Raw genomic sequence first — 18,457 nt, 5'->3', positions numbered from 1 at the left:
GTGTGGCACATGAACAACATTAGGAACTCTTGCAAAAGTCCCCTCTAACTAGGGGAGTGGCTCCCACTTATCCTCCCACCGTGCGGTGTGAGACGAGACTGCTCTTGCTTTCAGCTTTTATCATGGAAATTGTCAAGACACCAGACAAGCTGAAGAACAGAACCATAAGCACCCATGTACCCTGCAGCTCGATCCGGTGGCTGATACCTTTTTCAGAAACTTTTTCCTTTCTCTCCTTTCCTATTATTTGAACTATTTGTAAGTTGAAGACATCATGTCATTTCACCCCTAAATATTTCAGTACACATTTGCTGAGATTAAGGTATACTCCTCCTAATCACAGCACCATAATCACACTAAAAAAAAGTTTAACAATTCTGTAATATTATCTACCACTCTTGCCGGTTTAGATTTCTTAGTTGTACCAGTCATCTTTCATGGCCATGGATTTTGTTTTGTTTTCAACCAGGATAGACTGCTTTTTAAACTTCCTTTTCCGCTTTTTTCCCATCATGGGCACTGACCATCTTTGTCCCCAGGAAGTGTCTGACTGAAAGGATGATCTGGCATTTCATATCCATTATTTCATAGGATTCACCTTGGTGGAGTTTTACCGGGAACTGAGGTACAGCGAGGTTACAAGTCTTTACTTGGATGGACTTATTTCCTAGATCGAAAGACTTCTTTCTTTGTGACTGGGAAAAGCTGACTAAGTGATGTTGTTTGCACATGAAACTATTTGAATTTTGAGAACCACAGGACAGGGTTTTTCCCGAATGGACTTTTGTCTTATCCCCTCCACCCCTCCCTGGCCATTCTGGTTCTCAGTCACCTGCATTTTGTCCCCAGGTTCCCAGGGGCCTTCTCTCGAGTCTACAAGCAATGGCAGACACAGTGCCTCATCACCTAAAGCCCCCGACCCTGAGGGGCTGGCCCGGCCCGTCTCTCCAGACAGCCCGGAGATCATCAGCGAGCTCCAGCAGTACGCGGATGTGGCTGCTGCCCGAGAGTCACGCCAGAGCTCCCCAAGCTCCAGTGCCGCCCTGCCTGGCCCCCCGGCTCCACTTGTGGACAGCAGTGCTGTTCCTGGGACAGCCCTCGGGACTGAGCCTCGACACGGGGGTCATTGCCTCAATAGTTCCCTCCTGGTGACCGGCCAGCCCTGTGGTGACAGGCACCCAGTGTTGGACTTACGTGGCCACAAGCGCAAGTTGGCCACCCCACCTGCTGCCCAGGAGTCAGCCCGCCGGCGGTCCAGGAAGGGCCATCTGCCAGCTCCCGTGCAGCCGTATGAACACGGGTATCCAGTTTCTGGCGGGTTTGCCGTGCCACCCGTCTCCTTAAACCATAACCTCACCCCCCCCTTCACCTCCCAGGCTGGGGAGAACTCCCTGTTCATGGGCAGTACCCCCTCCTACTACCAGCTGTCCAATTTGCTGGCAGATGCCCGCCTGGTGTTCCCAGTGACTACTGACCCTCTGGTGCCGGCAGGCCCCGTCAGTTCCTCTTCCACGGCTACCTCAGTCACTGCCAGCAACCCCTCCTTCATGCTCAACCCCTCTGTAACAGGGATACTCCCCAGCTACTCACTCCCATTCTCACAGCCACTCCTGTCCGAGCCAAGGATGTTCGCGCCTTTTCCTTCCCCTGTCTTGCCCAGCAACCTTTCACGGGGCATGTCTGTCTACCCCGGCTACATATCCCCACACGCAGGCTACCCAGCTGGTGGCCTCCTCCGGTCCCAGGTGCCTCCATTTGACTCTCATGAGGTTGCTGAGGTGGGGTTCAGCTCCAATGATGATGAGGATAAGGACGATGATGTAATAGAGGTCACTGGGAAATAGCTGGGGATCCCCTCTCCACCTCACTCGGGGCCCCCAGCAGGTCACCCACCCAGACGGAAGGCAGCAATCTGGGGTTTCTGAGAATAGGGCCCTTGGCAAGAGGGGAAAGGAAGAGGACAAAGAAGGGTGGTTGACCATAGGTGGCAGGGCTCTGTTGCTGTTTTAACAAAAGAGGCAAAAAAAAAAAAAAAAAAAAAAATTCCAACAGAGCAGCAATAGTGGGAAATCAGGGACCTAAAACAGGAATGGAGGGGCAGGGCAGCCTGCCTCTCTTCCTGCCTGCCTTGCTTATGCTGTCTGCTTGCTTGCTTGCCCATCTGAGGGTAGAAGCTCACATCCCATTTCTGTCTTTGGGAACATTCTCTCCCGAGAGAGCTGCCTTACTGGGTGACTTAGCTTGGTCTGGAGAGGGGAGGGGAGGGAGGGAGGGAAAGAGACGAAGGGTGGGCAGACTGAGATTCCATGCAGAGTGGGGTCTTTTTAGGGGATGGGAAAGAAGCAGACCAGGTGTGTGTGCGTGTGTACGTGTGTGTGTATGTGTGTGTATATGTACTTACATGTATGTAACAGCAGGGGTGCAGGTGGGTGGGGAGGGAGGGAGGGAGGGAGGGACTAAGGGGGAAACTAAGAAATGAATTTATCTTTTATAAAATGGAAATCAGAGCATGGTGGTTCATGGCAACTATTACTATGAACATCAGGGTGAGCCCAGGAGAAGAGCCATGGGAACCACAAGTTTCCTTCTAGTTGGGTGAAGACCAGGCCCAGCTAACCCAAGTCCCCGGTTATCAGAGCCACACTTGATTCAAGACTGGGGGGAGATTATCAGAGAAAATGGGCATTACCAATCTCTCTTTCCCCAGCAGCTTTCTCTGAGCAAGATCTCCCTTTCTGGCGCTTGAGAGTTGTCAGTGTGGCGAGGCTGGGAGGGAGAAGCACTGCGGAGTATGAGCGGGAGGTCATGGAGTTGTGGCCAGAAAAGACATTCTTCACGAAGATGGAACCGAGCCCCCAGCTGCCTGTCCTGGTGGCCTTTCTTGGCCTTTCCTTTCCTTCCCCATTAGAGAGCTCCATGTTAATTTATTTCTTATGGGCAATTATTTATTATTTGGACTTTTCATGTGTCTTGGTTCTTTTTTTTGGGGGGAGGGGGTGGGAGGGGAGGTTAGGGTAAGGAGGGTAGATGTTGGGAAGGGAAAGTTTAAGATGTCTAAGACCCCACAGCTGCTGGTTAGTAAATCCCCAGTGGATGGCGAGTTGACCAAGGAAAGAGAGTTAGCCTTGATCAAGGTCTACACTAAGCAACTATGTTTTCAGCAAATGGCCTCTCAGGAAGTTCGGGGAATCCTGTGACTGGGTATTAGCGATGATGCAACTCATTACATGGTGATTGAAACTTAAGAGATCATGGAGTTTGCAATTGGGAAGTAAGTGACCCCAAATTCGGAGCTGTGTCCTCTTGGGATTACCTTAGAGGCAGGCTCTACGATGAATAGTGAAGCTGGGTGTAGGTGGCTGCTGGGTTGACAGAACAGACAGTTGAGCTCATGTCAGAAAATGTCTTGGCTTCCTCAGCCTGTCGTGATCAGTGTGGGCCCTGGTGTCTGCTACCTCCATCCTCTTTGAAGGAACGTGGAGGAGCCCTTCCTCTGTAGAAGCCTTAAATCATCATAACACATCGGTCATTCTGAGTCTCCCCTTATCACCAGTGCTGGAGGCTGAGGGGTATGTAGTTTTTAAGCATAAGTACTGTCTTCCTTTTGGCTTTTCCGCTCCTACTGCTGAGACCTTGCTGGGTAGTTCTTTAGGGAAAACAAGCCCTGTCTGGCTTCAGAGCTTTACCGCCTCCCCATCGGTCCCTCCTCACTGGCTGGGCAGCTGCCGTGCCTGCCTCTTCTGAGCCCTGGAGGCAGCTTAGCGGGGTCACCCCTAGTAGTAGCTGCTTCTGCAGTTCTTCTGAGCAGCCCATTTCCATTGTTGGGGGGTCTTAGCGCACTCCGGGGTATTATCCCCAAGAAGAGACAAGGAGATGGCTGGTGTGTGTGCGTGTGTGTGTGTGTGTGTGTGTGTGTGTGTGTGCGCGCGCACTGTTCAGTTACACCAAAAGTGGAACTTAAGGAGCTTGCTTTCTCTGTTCTCATAAGCACCCTGTCAGACACTTAACTCTCCTCTTCATAGAAGCCTTAGACCTACAATTTAGCTATGCAAATTATTTTAATAATTTTAAAACAGCAGTTCCAACAGTGCTTTCTCGGATGCATCCCAAGAATGAATGGTGAAGGGGCTGAGTTGGAGTGGGCTCTCCGGCTGAGGCTGGTGCAGAGGGAGTACGCTAGCCTGAATCTCTGATTTGCGGGGAACACTCACCACCTGGGCTACAAATGATGCCTCTAAGACCCCAGAGCACTGGGATCCCAGAGATTGTGTGTGTGTGTTTGGGGAGGGAGGGGTATTTCTGTGTTCGCCTTTAGGAAATCACAGCAGCAGGCTCTGAGAATCCAGAAACTATCCCAGCGAGGAACTGAAATCAGTCCCTGGAGGGATGGGCTTTTGAAGGTACCGGGAAGCAAACAGGTGTTCTCGGCGCCATTACAAGCCTGCGCTCTTCCCAGTGGTTCTAGGGGCTGAGTCTTGCTTCACCTCAGGAAAGACCATAGTTTTGGGAGGCTGTCCTGGGTAGACAAGGTTTTCTTTGATATGTGCAGCTTACAGTGTATAAGAGAGTAGGGCTAGGATCATGGGAAATTAGAGTGCTTCTGGTTCCATGGTTTTCCTTTTTTTTTTAAATGAACGTGAAAACACTTCTCTGACATTTCTGCTGTCTCTGTGTGCAGGTAGGCAGGCGTGCATGCACACCAAATATGAACATATGTGTGAGGGAAGCAGCTGTCTCAGAACCTAAGAACGATGTTTTACTGTTTCTTTGATGAGAAACAACTTGGTGGTGATGTCCACCCACCATTCTGGCTTGAGTAAGAGAAGGATGGTAAGAGGGAGGGCAGGAGATCAGGGTTAGCCATCTTCCCTCACTGCTGTCTTCCATAGAATGTTTTCAAGGGCCTCAAGCCCCATCTGTCTGGTTTAGCCTAAATCCTCAATCTAGGGGATATAGTACTATGTAATGATTCAGAATTACCACTTGTAGTAATGTTTGATTTTCTGTCTCAGTATTTTTGTAGATAAAAATTCAGCAGAGACAGATTAGCCATTGAAGTGAGAAAGTAAGTGAACCATGTTGGATCCAGATCATTTTCGAATTAGATATCTGCAGAGTTCTCACTGCCTCAAGTTATGCTTCTCAAGCATCTGTCTTAAGCATCTTCTGACTTCAGGATATCTCTGGTCCTTAGAACTCTATTTCCTAGGAACTAGTGTGTAGAATCTCTATATACTTGTGATTCACAACTAAATATGAACATTTCCCACTCCAGGACATGAAGCAAGTAGCTGGGGTAACATTTTGCTAATAGGTTGAAACACTCAACCAAGCTTTTAACAGTCTGGGTGGGACTGTCACTCCCACAGCAGTCAGAGCAAGGCACTCTTATCTGTGCATGCCTGGCATCGCTCTGAATTGAGTCCTCATCCCTTGGGGGAAGGTTGTCTGGGGCTTTACATTCGTGTTTCTGTGTTTCTGTTCATAACCTCCTTGTGCTTCCCAGTCCCCTGTGATTCTACAGGAGCCCAGTGTCTCCTCTCTGAGCAGTGGCCTCCTGTGCACCCAGCTCAGTGACTCTCCTTGCACCAAAACTCCTGAGAGGAGAACTCCCACCTTTAGATCCCTAGCAGACTTTCTGGCCCTCGGCAGACTGTTCCCAAGAAAGAAATCTGCACCTCGTGGTCTGTCTGAGAAGGTTATGCTCTCCAGTCACTCACCTGCAGACTCTCCCTCTGACTTTTCTGCCCTGTATATTCCACTGTGACCCCTTCGCGTGTGTTCTGTGCCACTGGCTTGTCTCTAGTCCTTTTATGAATACCCGAGTCTTAACAGTGAACTTGCTGAGCAGGCAGAGTCCAACTTCTCTGCGCTTCGGGGACTAGGTCTCCTTGCCTCTCTCAGAGGTCTGTTTGCTATCATAATCTAGTGTGTTGGGGAGAGGTAGCTAGACAGGCTGTAGTGATGGGGCTGGGGGAGATTTGAGTACTCTGTTACCACTATTGGGATAATATTCAGAAGAGGGGACCTCATACTGTGACCTAACCTAGGGAGAGAGCTCAGTCCAGGTTGTGTGTGTGTGTGTGTGTGTGTGTGTGTGTGTGTGGCAGAGTGTGTGCGTACACGTGCTTATGTGCACATGGGTGTAAACTGACTTATCTGGTTGTGTTACTCAGGGTGGGCTGGGGACTCACCGGAAGAATCCCCTCAGCCTTCCCGACTGTGTTTTTCCTGTACCCTCTCTCCAGAGGGGTCGGGGAAGGGGGTCCAGGGTGGGTTGAGGGGGTCGCAATGGATAACCACTAAGGCCACACTGCTGCCAGGGGGAGTCAGGGGGAGATGAGGTGGCCCCAGGGACCTGGCACCTGGCTTTGGTTTTCCGTCTTCTTTCCTCAGGACGCCCCCTGAGGCCTGGGACCTGCGCCTGGCTTTGAGGAGCATCTGTAGCTGAGTGCTCCAGCTGCTGGTGTGATCACGGGCTTCCCTCCTCTCTCAGCAGGGCAGGTGCTCCTGCCCTAGAGACTGGGCAACTGGCTGTTTCTATGACGTATTTATTTTTACTTGTGTTTCATGTCACTTTTTTAAAAAAAAAGCAAACAGAACAATTGTAAGTCAGTATAACTGCCTATCAGTTTTCTTTATTTCTCTTTTTGTAAAATAAAATGTAAACTGAAGAAGGCAGTGTTGTTTAATCAAGGAATTGTCTGAACAGCTCTGTGGCTGGGTGATGGTGTAAGGGATATAACTTAGAGCAGCGTGGATGCTGAGACAGCACCTCTGGGGGTGAGAACAGAGGACAGATGGCTGGCAGGCTCTTTATGCTGTGGAGTTCACTACACTTTTTCTGCCTTGGCTCACCTGAAGAAGACTGCATTTCCTGGCTCTAGAGGAAATAGCAAAGCTGACTCCGAGTGGCTTGAGGCTAGCTGGTCCCTCAGTCATGGCAAGTTCTGCAGGGGTAGCCCTAACTAGCCTGTGAGCGGCCAGGGATTGGCCTTCAGAGGGTGGGAGATGGCTGGTGGCAGGGTTTGGAGAGCATCTTACATTGCATGTGCATTCTCCATTTGTCATCTGAATTAGAGGATCTAATCACCACTTTGAAGAGAACTAACCTGAAGAGGTAGAAGGAGGGGGCTGTCTATGCTTTGTTTCCTGTTTGGTGAAACACTGTCTGGAATTTACTAAGGGAGAGTTAAAGAGCTTCTGTGGGAATCGTTTGGACAGGGAAGGCAAGAGGAGACAAAGGCCAAGTCTGGGCTCCTGAGAGAATACAGGCTGTTGCGAGACTGGACGGACTGGAGCATGGGGGAGGGAGATGATCCCAGAGGCTAGGTGATCAGCTCTGCTCAGACATGCTACCAGCGGTAGTGGAGAGTGCCTGGACTACTGTCTCCTGGTGGCGAGGAGAGGCCTTGTAGGAATCCTACCAAGGGCAGAGCTGGCTTTGTTGAGAGCAGCCTGCAGTGAACTGTAGGCTGATGGCCTGCAGCCCCAGTCACAGGCTAACTCTGCTCACCACAGAGGCGCTGAGGCTCCTAAGACACATCCTGAACTCTGACATGGGGCTCTGGAGTTCCCCTACCACGCTAGAGGAAGTGAACAGAGAGGACGAGATGAAAGGTCCTCTCCAGACAATGGTTTCCTGGGAGAAGTTCATCAGCTTCTGAGAAGCAGAACTGACCATGCAGAGGCTGTCTGTGTCTGAGGCAGTAGCCCGCCCTTCCTGGTCTCACAGGAAATGCTTTCATGTCCATTTGCCTCTGGGCACCCAGAGGGTTTGATCATCTGCCTAATATCCATCAGTAGACCAGAACTGCCACAATCCTGCCAGCCCAGCCCCGAGCGCCTCTGAGAAGTCAGCTACCCATTCTGGTTAGCCCAGAGCCCTGTAGATGAGGTTCAGTCTTCCCTGCCGGGGGACAGAATAGTGTGAAGTAGAAGGAAAAGAAACCAGCTACAAGTGCCTCCATGTCAGTCTGCCCTTCGCTAGTATAGTGGGATCCCCTCCAAAAATAATTCACTTCCCAAACCAATCCTCTGTGTGAGGAGCACCAAAGTAGCTCTTGACCCTGCCTGTCATGTAGACAAGCTTATGAGCAGAGTTGTCCCCCGCCCTATCCCCTCCACTGCAGGACTGGGCCTCTCAGGAGGGTGAGGTTTTATCTTTGGGGCCCTGGAAGAATGCTTTGTTGTTTTTGTAGTTCCTCAAAAATACCAGCTGAAGATTGAAGCTGTCCTCAAGGAACTTACAGTTGACTTGGGGTTTGGCGCAGTGGTAAAGAATCTGCCTGCCAATGCAGGAGATACGAGTTCAATCCTTGAGTGGGGAAAAATCCCCTAGAGTAGGAAATGGCAACCGGCTCCAGTATTCTTGCCAGGAAGATTCCGTGGACAGAGGAGCTTGGAAGGCTACGGTCCAATGGGGTCGCCAAGAGTACCACACGACTGAGCATGCACACTGTATGTGTGTGGGTGTGTAGAATACATAACTTAGAAGGGCAGACTGGCCTCCCCCATCCACCTCTAGGGTACTGAAGGAGGAACCCGGAAGGCGGAGTGCCCCCCTGGTGAGCTCCAGGAGGGCAGGGCCTTGATTTTGTTCATTTAGTATCCGCAGCCCCTAGAACTGTACTAGCAGGAAGCGATGCCCAATAAATGTTGGATGGAAGAATGATCACCTCTGTGCTCCGTTGGTGGGGGGAAGGGGGGCAGAGGAGGGGAGAGGTAGACGCTGAGTGTTGGAGGTAGCTGCTATCTGCGCTGTCCGAGATGGGATCCCGCTTCCTCCCTGAGCTTCAGCTGTAAAATGGGAGCAAGTGGCCCTGCCTTGCTTGGTTCCCAGGTCTGTCGGGAAGCCTCAGTGAGGCAAAGTGACAGTACCTAGGGTGATACCAAGGCCAGAGTTGTACTGCCGCGCTGCACTTCCCAATCTCTTCAAAGGATCCTCTCCGGTGCAGCCGTTTGGGACCCCAGACTGCCTCTCTACTCCCCCCTCATGTCGTGGCTTTCTCGACAGTCCAGAAGTCAAGAGATTGTTTCTAAGTCACCGTCGACCTGCAGCCCAGAAGCTTGTGGGAGGCAGGAAGGTAGAGGGTGGCGTTGGCCCCTGACCGCTCAGCCGTACAAGCGTACGTCTGTTGCCATGGACACGGGGCGGGGCAGGCCCCCGCCCTTTGGGCCCCGCGCGCACGCGCCCACGGCCATGGCCACGTCCTGCCGCGAGAGGGGGCGGAGCGAGCGTGCGCGGCGGGCGCGCGCAGGCTCCAAGACCAAGCCGCGTGCGCGGATTGGCGTCGGCGGCTGGTGGCCGCTGAGGTGAGGGCCAGGTCTGGGAGGTGTCCTCGCCGGGGCGGCTCTACACGCGCCAGAGGCCTGGAACCTCCGTGCGCCTGGGCGCGACCTCAGGGCCACCCGCGTCCCCACCGTGACCCCGGCCCAACCGCTCTTTGCATCTCGTCACTCCCACAGCTCGTCCCGGCTGCATCCAAGGGCCCGAACGCGACCTTGGACCACTCTACTATCTCGGGCCACCCTCTGCCTCGGCCACCGGTGCACGGCACGCCCGGAGACTAGGGACTCCGGGGCGGGCGAAGGGGTGGGTGTGGGCGGCGGGGTCCGACAGCTGGACCAGAGCCGCACGTAAACTCCGCCCTTGTCTCCTGAGGCCGCGCCACACAGCGGTGGCTGCAAACTTTAACTTCCTTGTAAGTTGCAGAGGTGCGTGGGACCCCTAGAGGTAGTGGCTGAAAAGGAAAGGGCTGGTTACCTAGGCGAGGCGAGGGTGAGCAGGGGCTGGACCCCGTGATTGCAGAGTGGAGGCAGCCTCTCCTCCCTTCGCAGGCCCCTCTGATTCCCAAATCTTCCCGCGCCCGGCGGGCGCAGAAAGTTTTGCCTGTGGCTGGCCCTTTAAGGGCGGGCCAGCCGCCGCGGCGCACGTGAGCGGCCTCAGGAAGCCAGCGCGGGGCCGCCTTCCCAGAGAAACCGAGAAGGGTCACAAGCCTGTCCAGGGTCAGCAGCAGGGGTTGGCTTAGGGCCAGGCGGCGGTGGATGGACCCCTCCAGGAAGAGGACGCTCCAAGTACAGAGGTTTATAACCAGAAGTCTAGTGAAGAGCTGACATTTTTCAGGCGGAATCTGGCTTCTGATTTCCCTAAGGGGTCTGAGGACGTGGTGGAGGTACACCACATCTTGTGGGGAGGACAGTTCTTGTCGAGGCCCCTGTGGGCGTTCCCTGATAAGAGATCAGTCAGGGAAGGGCGCCCGGCTTAGTGGTTATTTTCTTTCTGCCCTCAGCCCTGGAGCACTTGGAGCTTTGGCCCCTGCCGCGCTGGATGCCATGAGTTGCTAAAGTGAGCCTGGCTTTAGAGGTGAGCTTCCCCAGCCCTTCTTCCCTTTCTCTTGCCCTGCTTCCTTCCCGTGCTGCCCAGAGCTCAGCGGGTCCCCAGGTACATTCGCTGCCTCTTTTGAGCAGTTTAGGAAGTGAGAGGAAGAGAAGGGTTCCAGGAACTAAGCTCCTTTGAGGAGAGAGGAAGTGTGCAGAGAGAGCAAGGACCAGAGGGCTGATCACTCCCAAGACAAGTGGGAGACTTAGATACTGAGAGCTTCCAGCTGAGAGCCTTGGGTTCAGAGATGTCCAACATAGATTAAATTCTTGGGCTTTTCTGGAAGTCCTGTTCCCAGGGAGGAGAGAAGTGGAAGTGGGGAAGTTGGACTACCTGGATTCTCATTGCCTACATTTTGTCCAGGCAGTTCTGTTTAGTACCTTTGTGACTTTGGTCAAATCTCTTAATCTCCAACCACTTGTTTTCTGATCCATACCCTTCTGGTTTTGAGGATTAATGAAGTAGCTGTGTTTCAATATTTAGACAGTGCCTTATCATCATCAAAGAAATCAGGTGTGAAACTAAGTGAAGGCAAGTTGAGGAAGACAAAGAATGCATCCAAAAGTGCAACTGTAGGATAGGAACAAGGGTGGGTGAAAAGACCATTGTGACACAACGCATGGTCATGATGCCAAAGGTTTAGAAGTTTATTGTCCATGTCTGTGAGACAAACACTCTGTGCAAATTGACTGCAAAGACAGCTCTTCAGAAAAAAAGTTTTGAGACCCAGAACCCACAGGGAATAAATTATTCCATACAGCTAAGTTTTCCATAGAACTGAAGTGTTGATTTTCTGCTCCTGAACCATATAAATAGTCTTCTCTGTGGTGTGTTCCACATCCCCCCCACCCTGGGTGATGCAGGTCAAGCCCTCTAAGAGAGTTAGTCTTCTGGCCCCAAGTTGCATGGAGGCCTGGGCAGTCTGTTTGGGATGGCTCATACACCAGCCTATGAGCTGTGTCCCTCAGCCTGCTCTTGGATATCTTCTCTGCTTTTTTTTTTCCTCCCCTAAAACGAGTATCTTTATTGCTTATACCATGCAGATAGCAAATAGGAGAAACAGGGAAAGTCCAGTGAGGAAGAGGGAGAATTGTCAGATAAATGACATACACGGAAAGGAAAAGACACCCCCTAGCAAACCTACATGATGCCTTTCTGTGAACTACCTAGTACAGGAGGTCAGTGGGGGAGAGCTGAACCCCCAAAACGAAATTCCAAACATCCAGAGATGTTGGGGAGAAGGGAAGGAAGGGGGAGGGGTGAAGCAGCCATTGGACCCCTGTTTGGGTTCCTGCCTGGCCAGCATCCCTCCCCCATGGGAGGCACCACTCCCTGTTGTGTCTCCACTTCTAGCAGTCTTTCTTCCTCTGCCTCTTCCTTGCTGATCTGTGGACTGGAAAATTGGGATGAAGCTTGTTAGCCTGGGGAGCTCAGCAAGTTCAGGAAGCATAGTGCTGGACTTTGCTCGGGCTGCTCAGGCCCTCTTTAGCCTGGCCTCTCCTTTGGTTCTGGATGGATGAGCTTGTTGGATAGCAGTATTTCTTGGGCCAGATGTGTTTAGTCAAAGAGACTTTCCTATGTGAACCCCTTCCTGTGGCACATTTTTCTCTGCCTGAGGTTTCATTCCTCATGGTTTCCCTGTTTTTAATAAGAGGGCCCTGTGCTTGCCCCTCCTCCTTCAGGCAGTGGCTCACAGGTTTGGGAGGCTGGGCAGGCAGTGCAGGGAAAAGGCTGGCGGGCAGGCTGATGTCGTCCCATCAGGGGTGGCTGATCAGGGCTGAAGTACGATCAGCCGCCCCTGATGGACCAGACATATGTCCCCTGCTGACTCACTCCTGTGCCTCTTCGTGACTCAGCTTCCCCAGGTGTGACCACGACTGCCAGCTGACAGAGTTGCTCGGAGAGCCTCCATAGTTGTGATTAAGAAATAAAGAGGCTTGTGGCTTCAGTCATCCTTTGTAGCTCCCTTCTAGGTCACTGTGTGTGTAAACACCTCCGGCTCCTCCCCCTCCCCCTCCCCCTCCCGGGTCAGAGCACCCAAGGCAGGGCTGAGGTTGGGCCACAGCTGGCTGGCGGGCAGGCGGGCACATTGGTCAGAGCAGGCTACCAGCCTCCTCTCCCTTCTGTCTCCTTTGCAGCTGCCTTGGGGTGTGGCGTGGGGGGCACAGAGCCATGTCGGACCTGCTCCTCCTGGGCCTGATTGGGGGCCTGACTCTGCTGCTGCTGCTGACGCTGCTGGCCTTTGCTGCGTACTCAGGGCTGCTGGCTGGGGTGACAGTGAGTGCTGGCTCACCCCCCATCCGCAATGTCACCATGGCCTACAAGTTCCATGTGGGCCCCTACGGTGAGACTGGGCCGCTTTTCACGGAGAGCTGCAGTGTCTCCCCCAAGCTCCGCTCCATTGCTGTCTACTATGACAACCCCCACACGGTAAGGAGCCTCTTGTGCCCTGGCTGGGGTTCCACCCACTGGACAGACATGGGGCAGGGCTTGTTGGGCTCGGGGTGTTTTGGTTTTTGAGGAAGGGGCGGGGAAATCATTGAGCTGGCTATGTAGACCACCTCCTCTCTGGCCCTGAAGCTCCTTCCAGATTTAGTCTGGACTTCTGCTCCAGGCATCCACATCCTGGCTTTCTACTTGTCCACGTCTAGTTTCCCTGTCTTGTGGCTCCCACGAACTTCTGAGTGCCACTGTGAATCCCTAGGCTCTGCTGGGGCTTTGCTCTGTTGCTTCCTCTTCTGGCCTTCTTTCATTCCCATTTGAAGCCAGCACTCTAAAGCCAGGCCATTCAGATGCTGCCCTTTCTTTGGGATTGTATCTTGTTTCTTTGGGGGCTTCCCTGGTGGCTCAGATGGTAAAGAATCTGCCTGCAATGCAGGAGACCGGGTTCAATCCCTGGGTTGGGAAAATCCCCTGGAGAAGGGAATGGCTACTCACTCCAGTATTCTTGCCTGGAGAATTCCATGGACAGAGGAGCCTGGTGGCCTACAGGCCATGGGATAGCAAAGAGCTGGACACGATCGACTAACACAAACACAAACACACACACACACACACACACACACGTTTCTTTGCCTTCCCTCTTTCAGCTCTTCTACTGAAAGAAAATAAAATCTTATAGTCATTATGATAGTCCCTTACCCAGGGACAAGGTATTTCTTTGGACGTCAAGCTGCCTAGTTTGGAGAGGGGCTTGGGGGCAACTGGAGCCTGGTGAGCTGTCCGGGATGCTGGGATGAGAGACTGACCTGGCATCACGGGCACCCCGTGGGTGTCTGGCTGTACTTACAGCCTGTGGTGAGTCAGGGCTCACCAATGTGGCCTCCTGCCATGCTGTGGGGTGGTGCTGCCTACTGCTGCATGGGCTGGCAGCTCTGCCTAGGTTCTCCAGCCTCTAGCTCTGAGTCTTGGCAAACCAGGTGTTGGGAATCCCCAGCTCTGGTTTCCTTGCCTGGAGAGCTCAAGTGAGCAAGGCCTATAGCCTTCACACTGCGTGCTGAGCGGGCCTCACTGGGGTGCTCAGTTGAAACAAGGATATCCTGACTCCCTCTCTGTGCCAGGTTCTGCTTGACACCTGCACTCTGGAGATGAACAGACCTGGCCCTGCCCTCAGGAAACTTTGTGGGGTTGGCGAGTCAGCCCTATAAAAATGAATGAATGTCTAGCAAGACACTGTACTGTGTTCAATGTTCATGGAACTTTGAGCTGTGGATTTGCCTCAAGTCTACCATGGAGGCTCAGAGAAGAGGTCTGCCATGAGTATAATTTTACTTTACTGGGAAGGGCCTTCTGGCTAAGGGAACTGCAGAGCAAAGGCCTGCAGACGTAGGATGACAGAGGAAGTGTGGCAAGTGAACACGTGGTGGGTGGAGAGCAAAGTAGAAGGATTGGCTGGGCCAGGCAGTGGGAGGAACAGCGGGTTGGGAGGACAGGTAAAGCACAGTTTGCCACCTTTTTGATTTAGGAAGCTAAGTAGATGGCAAGGGGAGGAGACGGGGCAGGGGGCCGTCGAGATTGGGCTGAGTCGGGGTGAGAGGTGACGTGGCCTGGTTGAGGGATGAGTAGACATGGAAGTTTTGGGGTCACATGACTGGAGTTGGCACCGAGAGTTGAGAACACAGACCCAAGAGGGCTGGGGTAGGCTTTGGGCTGTGGAAATCCTAGACCAGACGCCGGACCCCCACCCTTGCCCGGTTCTGTTGTCTAAGTCCCTGTCCCTCCACTACCCTCCCCTGGACCCTGCCCCGCTTCCCACATCTGACCCAGTTGGAACCATCTGCAGGAGCTCAGTAGGAGGGACAAGGGTCCTTGCAGTGTCTCTTTCCTTATCAGCATGTCCTGTTTCAGAAGCCGTATGTTACCTCTTGGATTGGAGGTGTTAATTCCAGAATGGGAGAGGGCCGTGGTCCCTTTGGGTCATTGCCAAAGGCTGGCTCAGGGAAGAGTGAGGTAGAAGAATCCTGGCATGGGGCACCCTCCCCAAGGCCTCCTAACCCAGCCAACTCCAGGAAGTCCACCATACAGCTCTCCTGGGGATGTGATGGACTCTCTGGGCTGGGTCTTGATTTCCAGGCTTGGCTAGGCACATCCTGACTTGGGTACCAGTCTGAGGGCCTGTGGCCTGAGAGCACAGCCTTGAGGTTAGCAGTCCTAGGTTCTGATTCTGTCTCACCACTGTCCTGTTGTGTGATTTGGGGCATACCACATAACCTGTCTGAACCCCCATTTCCTCATCTGCAGAGTAATGTTAAAAATACCTGCTTTTAGGTCGACTGGCAAGGGTTAAATCAAGTGACATAGGTGAGGCATTCCCTAGTAGCTCAGCTGGTAAAGAATCTGCCTGCAATGCAGGAGACCTAGGTTCGATGCCTGGTTAAGGAAGATCCCCTGGAGGAGGGCATGGCTACCCACTCCAGTATTCTTGCCTGGAGAATTCCATGGACAGAGGAGCCTGGCTGGTTATAGTCCCTGGGATCGCAAAGAGTCAGACACAACCGGGTGACTTAAGCACAGCACAGCCCAGCACCTTGAGGTGCTGTGGTTGAGGATCAGAAATTGTAGCAACAAAAAATGGGTGGAAAAAACACTCATGCTAATTAAGTGTGATGAGGATTGTTAGGCTGGGCACTCATAACCCAGGCCTAGGCCCTAGCCCTGGCTGTGACCATCGGGTTGGCATAGAGAATGAACACATAGTCATAGTGGCCCCTCTGATCCTGTCTTTCCCAGTCCTGGGTCACTCGGGAAGTAACCTATGTCCCCACTCAGAGCTGAGTCACACCCTGACACCTGGGATGGCTCACCTGCCTGCCAGAGATCCTAGAAGGTCCAGGGAACCCTGGACCCCCAGGATTCATGTTCTCATGGCTACCGCAGACTGATTGGTCCATGAGAACTGAGGCTTCTGGATCCATACTGCTGATACCATAGGGGAGGAGACTAACGACCAGTTAGCAAATGCTGCAGTACTGTCTTACCAAGTTTACTTATGCTTTTTTATTTACATTTAACAAATATTTGAGCATCTAGTCTGTGCCACTCTCTCCTGGGCACTGGTGCACAGTGGGGACCAAGGGATGCAGCCCTCAGGCCCTCTCCATGGGCGCGAGGGGTGTCAGGGAACCTGAAGGACAGGCCTCTTCCAGGCCTGGGGAGGGCCAAGAAGCAAAGCTTTCTGCTCCCTGGCTGCCTCCCCCAGCCCAGCGGTGTCCAGCATGGGGCCCTGCATGCTGTGATTCACAGGAGGAAGAGACAGGATGTGGCTGAGCTGTGGAGTGTCCCATCCCCACTCCGCCCTCCCCAGCACAGCCCAGCACAACAGAACAGGAGCCAGAACCTGGCTTCTCTGAGTGTGGGAGGGAGTGAGGCTATTTCAGGCTCTGTGAGTGGGGCCGTGAATGACCAGGTGAGGGGTGGCCACCCCCATGAGGTGTGGACTGACAGCTCCCAGCCACGCCCCTTCCAGGTCTCAGCTGGACAGGGGGAGCTTGGTTCCTCAGAAAGGCCTGGTGAGGCTCCCCTGGTCTGGCTCAGGGCCCAGGAAGTAACACACGAAAGGGCACCAACAAGGCAAGATTGTGGCATTGCTGTGGACACTTTCACATGAGATGCTGCTTGAGTGTGTATATCCTGGAGAGACATGTCTATGTTTGGGTGTCAGTCAGCTGGCCAGCCCTATATCTTAGAGTTCTATATGGGAGGAGCCTATAGATCTGGGCTTGTGAGTCTTGTGGTGCCGGAGGAATCATTCTGTTTTCCATCCCTGAGGGCCTTGGTGGCGCGCACACACACACACAGAGTTCTGTCTTGCTCTCTTGCACACACACACACACACAGAGTTCTGTCTTGCTCTCTCGCTCCTACTTGGACGATGATTTTCGCTTCCCCTTCTAGGCCTGGTCCCTCTGGGAGCCTTGGTTGTTGGCAAGGCGCTGGAGAGGACCCTGCACACCTCGTTTGATCCTGACCACTTCTGACCTGTGAACAAGCCCTAGTGATTGGGCTGCTGTCACCGTGCCTGTGGGCCTTCCTGTCTGACAGCCTGGCCCTCCTCCTCCTGCCCCACCCTCTGCTGCTGCCGACTCTGCTGCTATTTGGGGCTTAAGTAACCTGCCTGCCCGCCCTTGTGGGGAGCTTGGCTGAGGCAAGTGGGGCGTGGCAGCCTGTTCAGCTTACCTGATCAAGGCCTAGGAGGGGGTGCTTGCTTCAGACATGGAGGGGGTAGGGGAGGGGACTGGTGGTGCTTGGGTTCTACCTTTAGTTAGCTGCTTGTTGTTTAGTCGCTCAGTTGTGTCCGACTCTGTGAGGCCATGGACTGTATGCCACTAGGCTCCTCTGTCCATGGGATTCTCCAGGCAAGAATACTGGAACGGGTTGCCATTTCCTTCTCCAGGGAATCTGCCCAATCCAGGGATTGAACCTGCATCTCCTGCATTGGCAGGCAGGTTCGTTATGGATAAGCCACCAGGGAAGCCCCTTTAGTAAGCTGAACCACACTGAAGTTCTTTCTTCCACTAGTCCTTTGAGAGTCGGCCTGGGGGGTCACCGGAACTGCAGGGGCTGAGTAAGAGTTTTCTGACGTTGGCCTGTGCCGTACTTTCTCTTCAGTGTATCTGGGGAGGGGGTCCCCTGCTCTCCCTGGAGGCACTGAGGTCCCGTGGAGCCTGACAAGGGCGGGGTGAGGGAGTAGGATTTCCCAGGATTGCACCCTCAGAACAGGCAAGGGGGATGTGGACTGAGCTGATGCTTCCTGAAGGCCCAGACCATCATCTACCCAGCTATCCGGTGGCAACAGTTCTGTCACATGGAATCCAGGTCTTTGCTCACAGCAGGTTAACTGTAGGCAGCTGTAGAAAGGTGAGACTCACTGCCCAGCAGGGCTGGCCTTGGGAAGGAGAGGGGTGAGGAATGGAGGGAAGGGCTTTGGACTTACCCTTCAGGGTTGGAATCAAGGCTCCATTGCTTACCAGCGTGTGACTGAGCAAGTCCCATGGTCTTTCTGAGAATCTCTGCTTCAGGATTTTAGTGTTTTGGGGGACTAGATAGGACCAAATACCCAGCTTCTATTAGGTGCTTAGCCATCTTGGCATATGCACACCTACCCACCCACCCACCCACATATGCACCTCTGAGGGCCTTATGCCATGAAGACTTGATGCTTTTAGGTACTCTGCTTGCCTGTGGCCTAGCCTTGTGCAGGTGTCCTGGGCCATGTGAGAAGGTGCAATGTGGGGAGAAACCATTGTGCAGGCCGTTCCTCCCTGTGCTCAGTCACTGAGTCGTCTCTTTGTGACTACTCTTTGTGACCCCATGGACTGTAGCCCACCAGACTCCTCTGTCCATGGGATTTCCCAGGCAAGAATAATGAAGTGAGGTGCCATTTCCTACTCCAGGGTATCTTCCTGACCCAAGGATTGAACCCACATCTCTTCCATCTTCCGGATAGGCAGGCAGATTCTTTACCCCTGTTGCCACTTGGGAAACCCCATGCCATTCCTCGGCAGGGCCTATTTCTTGGGCTCCCCGGTGGCTGTGGATTGTATGTGGCATGGCTCTGGAGTCAGTCTTCCTGGGTTT

At 53.2% G+C, this 18,457-nt stretch overlaps 2 protein-coding genes across 9 annotated transcripts in view; both read left to right on the top strand.

The window, feature by feature from the left end:
• The window catches only part of RAD54L2 (RAD54 like 2), a 111,625-nt gene extending 109,370 nt beyond the window's left edge, over positions 1 to 2,255 (top strand). For all 3 annotated transcript variants that reach the window (XM_061128486.1, XM_061128487.1, XM_061128488.1), the window contains one exon: positions 850 to 2,255. In XM_061128486.1, the coding sequence (XP_060984469.1) occupies positions 850 to 1,844 (995 nt within the window). In that variant the 3' untranslated portion in view covers positions 1,845 to 2,255. The remainder of the gene's footprint in view (positions 1 to 849) is intronic.
• A 6,972-nt stretch (positions 2,256 to 9,227) lies between these two features.
• Positions 9,228 to 18,457, top strand: part of TEX264 (testis expressed 264, ER-phagy receptor) — a 30,948-nt gene continuing 21,718 nt past the window's right edge. Inside the window, exons 1-3 of one of the 6 annotated variants that reach the window (XM_061128479.1) lie at positions 9,228 to 9,315; positions 10,293 to 10,366; positions 12,520 to 12,811. In XM_061128479.1, coding sequence (XP_060984462.1) covers positions 12,554 to 12,811 — 258 coding nt within the window. In that variant the 5' untranslated portion in view covers positions 9,228 to 9,315; positions 10,293 to 10,366; positions 12,520 to 12,553. Of the gene's footprint in view, positions 9,316 to 9,555; positions 9,718 to 9,795; positions 10,176 to 10,292; positions 10,367 to 12,519; positions 12,812 to 18,457 lie in introns of those variants that run through there. The other 5 variants (XM_061128480.1, XM_061128482.1, XM_061128483.1 and 2 more) reach the window with 5 other exon arrangements.

Source organism: Dama dama, chromosome 24 (assembly GCF_033118175.1).
Source record: "Dama dama isolate Ldn47 chromosome 24, ASM3311817v1, whole genome shotgun sequence".
Taxonomy (NCBI): Eukaryota; Metazoa; Chordata; class Mammalia; order Artiodactyla; family Cervidae; genus Dama; species Dama dama.
Note: the sequence above shows the minus strand (reverse complement) of the source record. Positions and strands in the feature narration are given on the sequence as shown.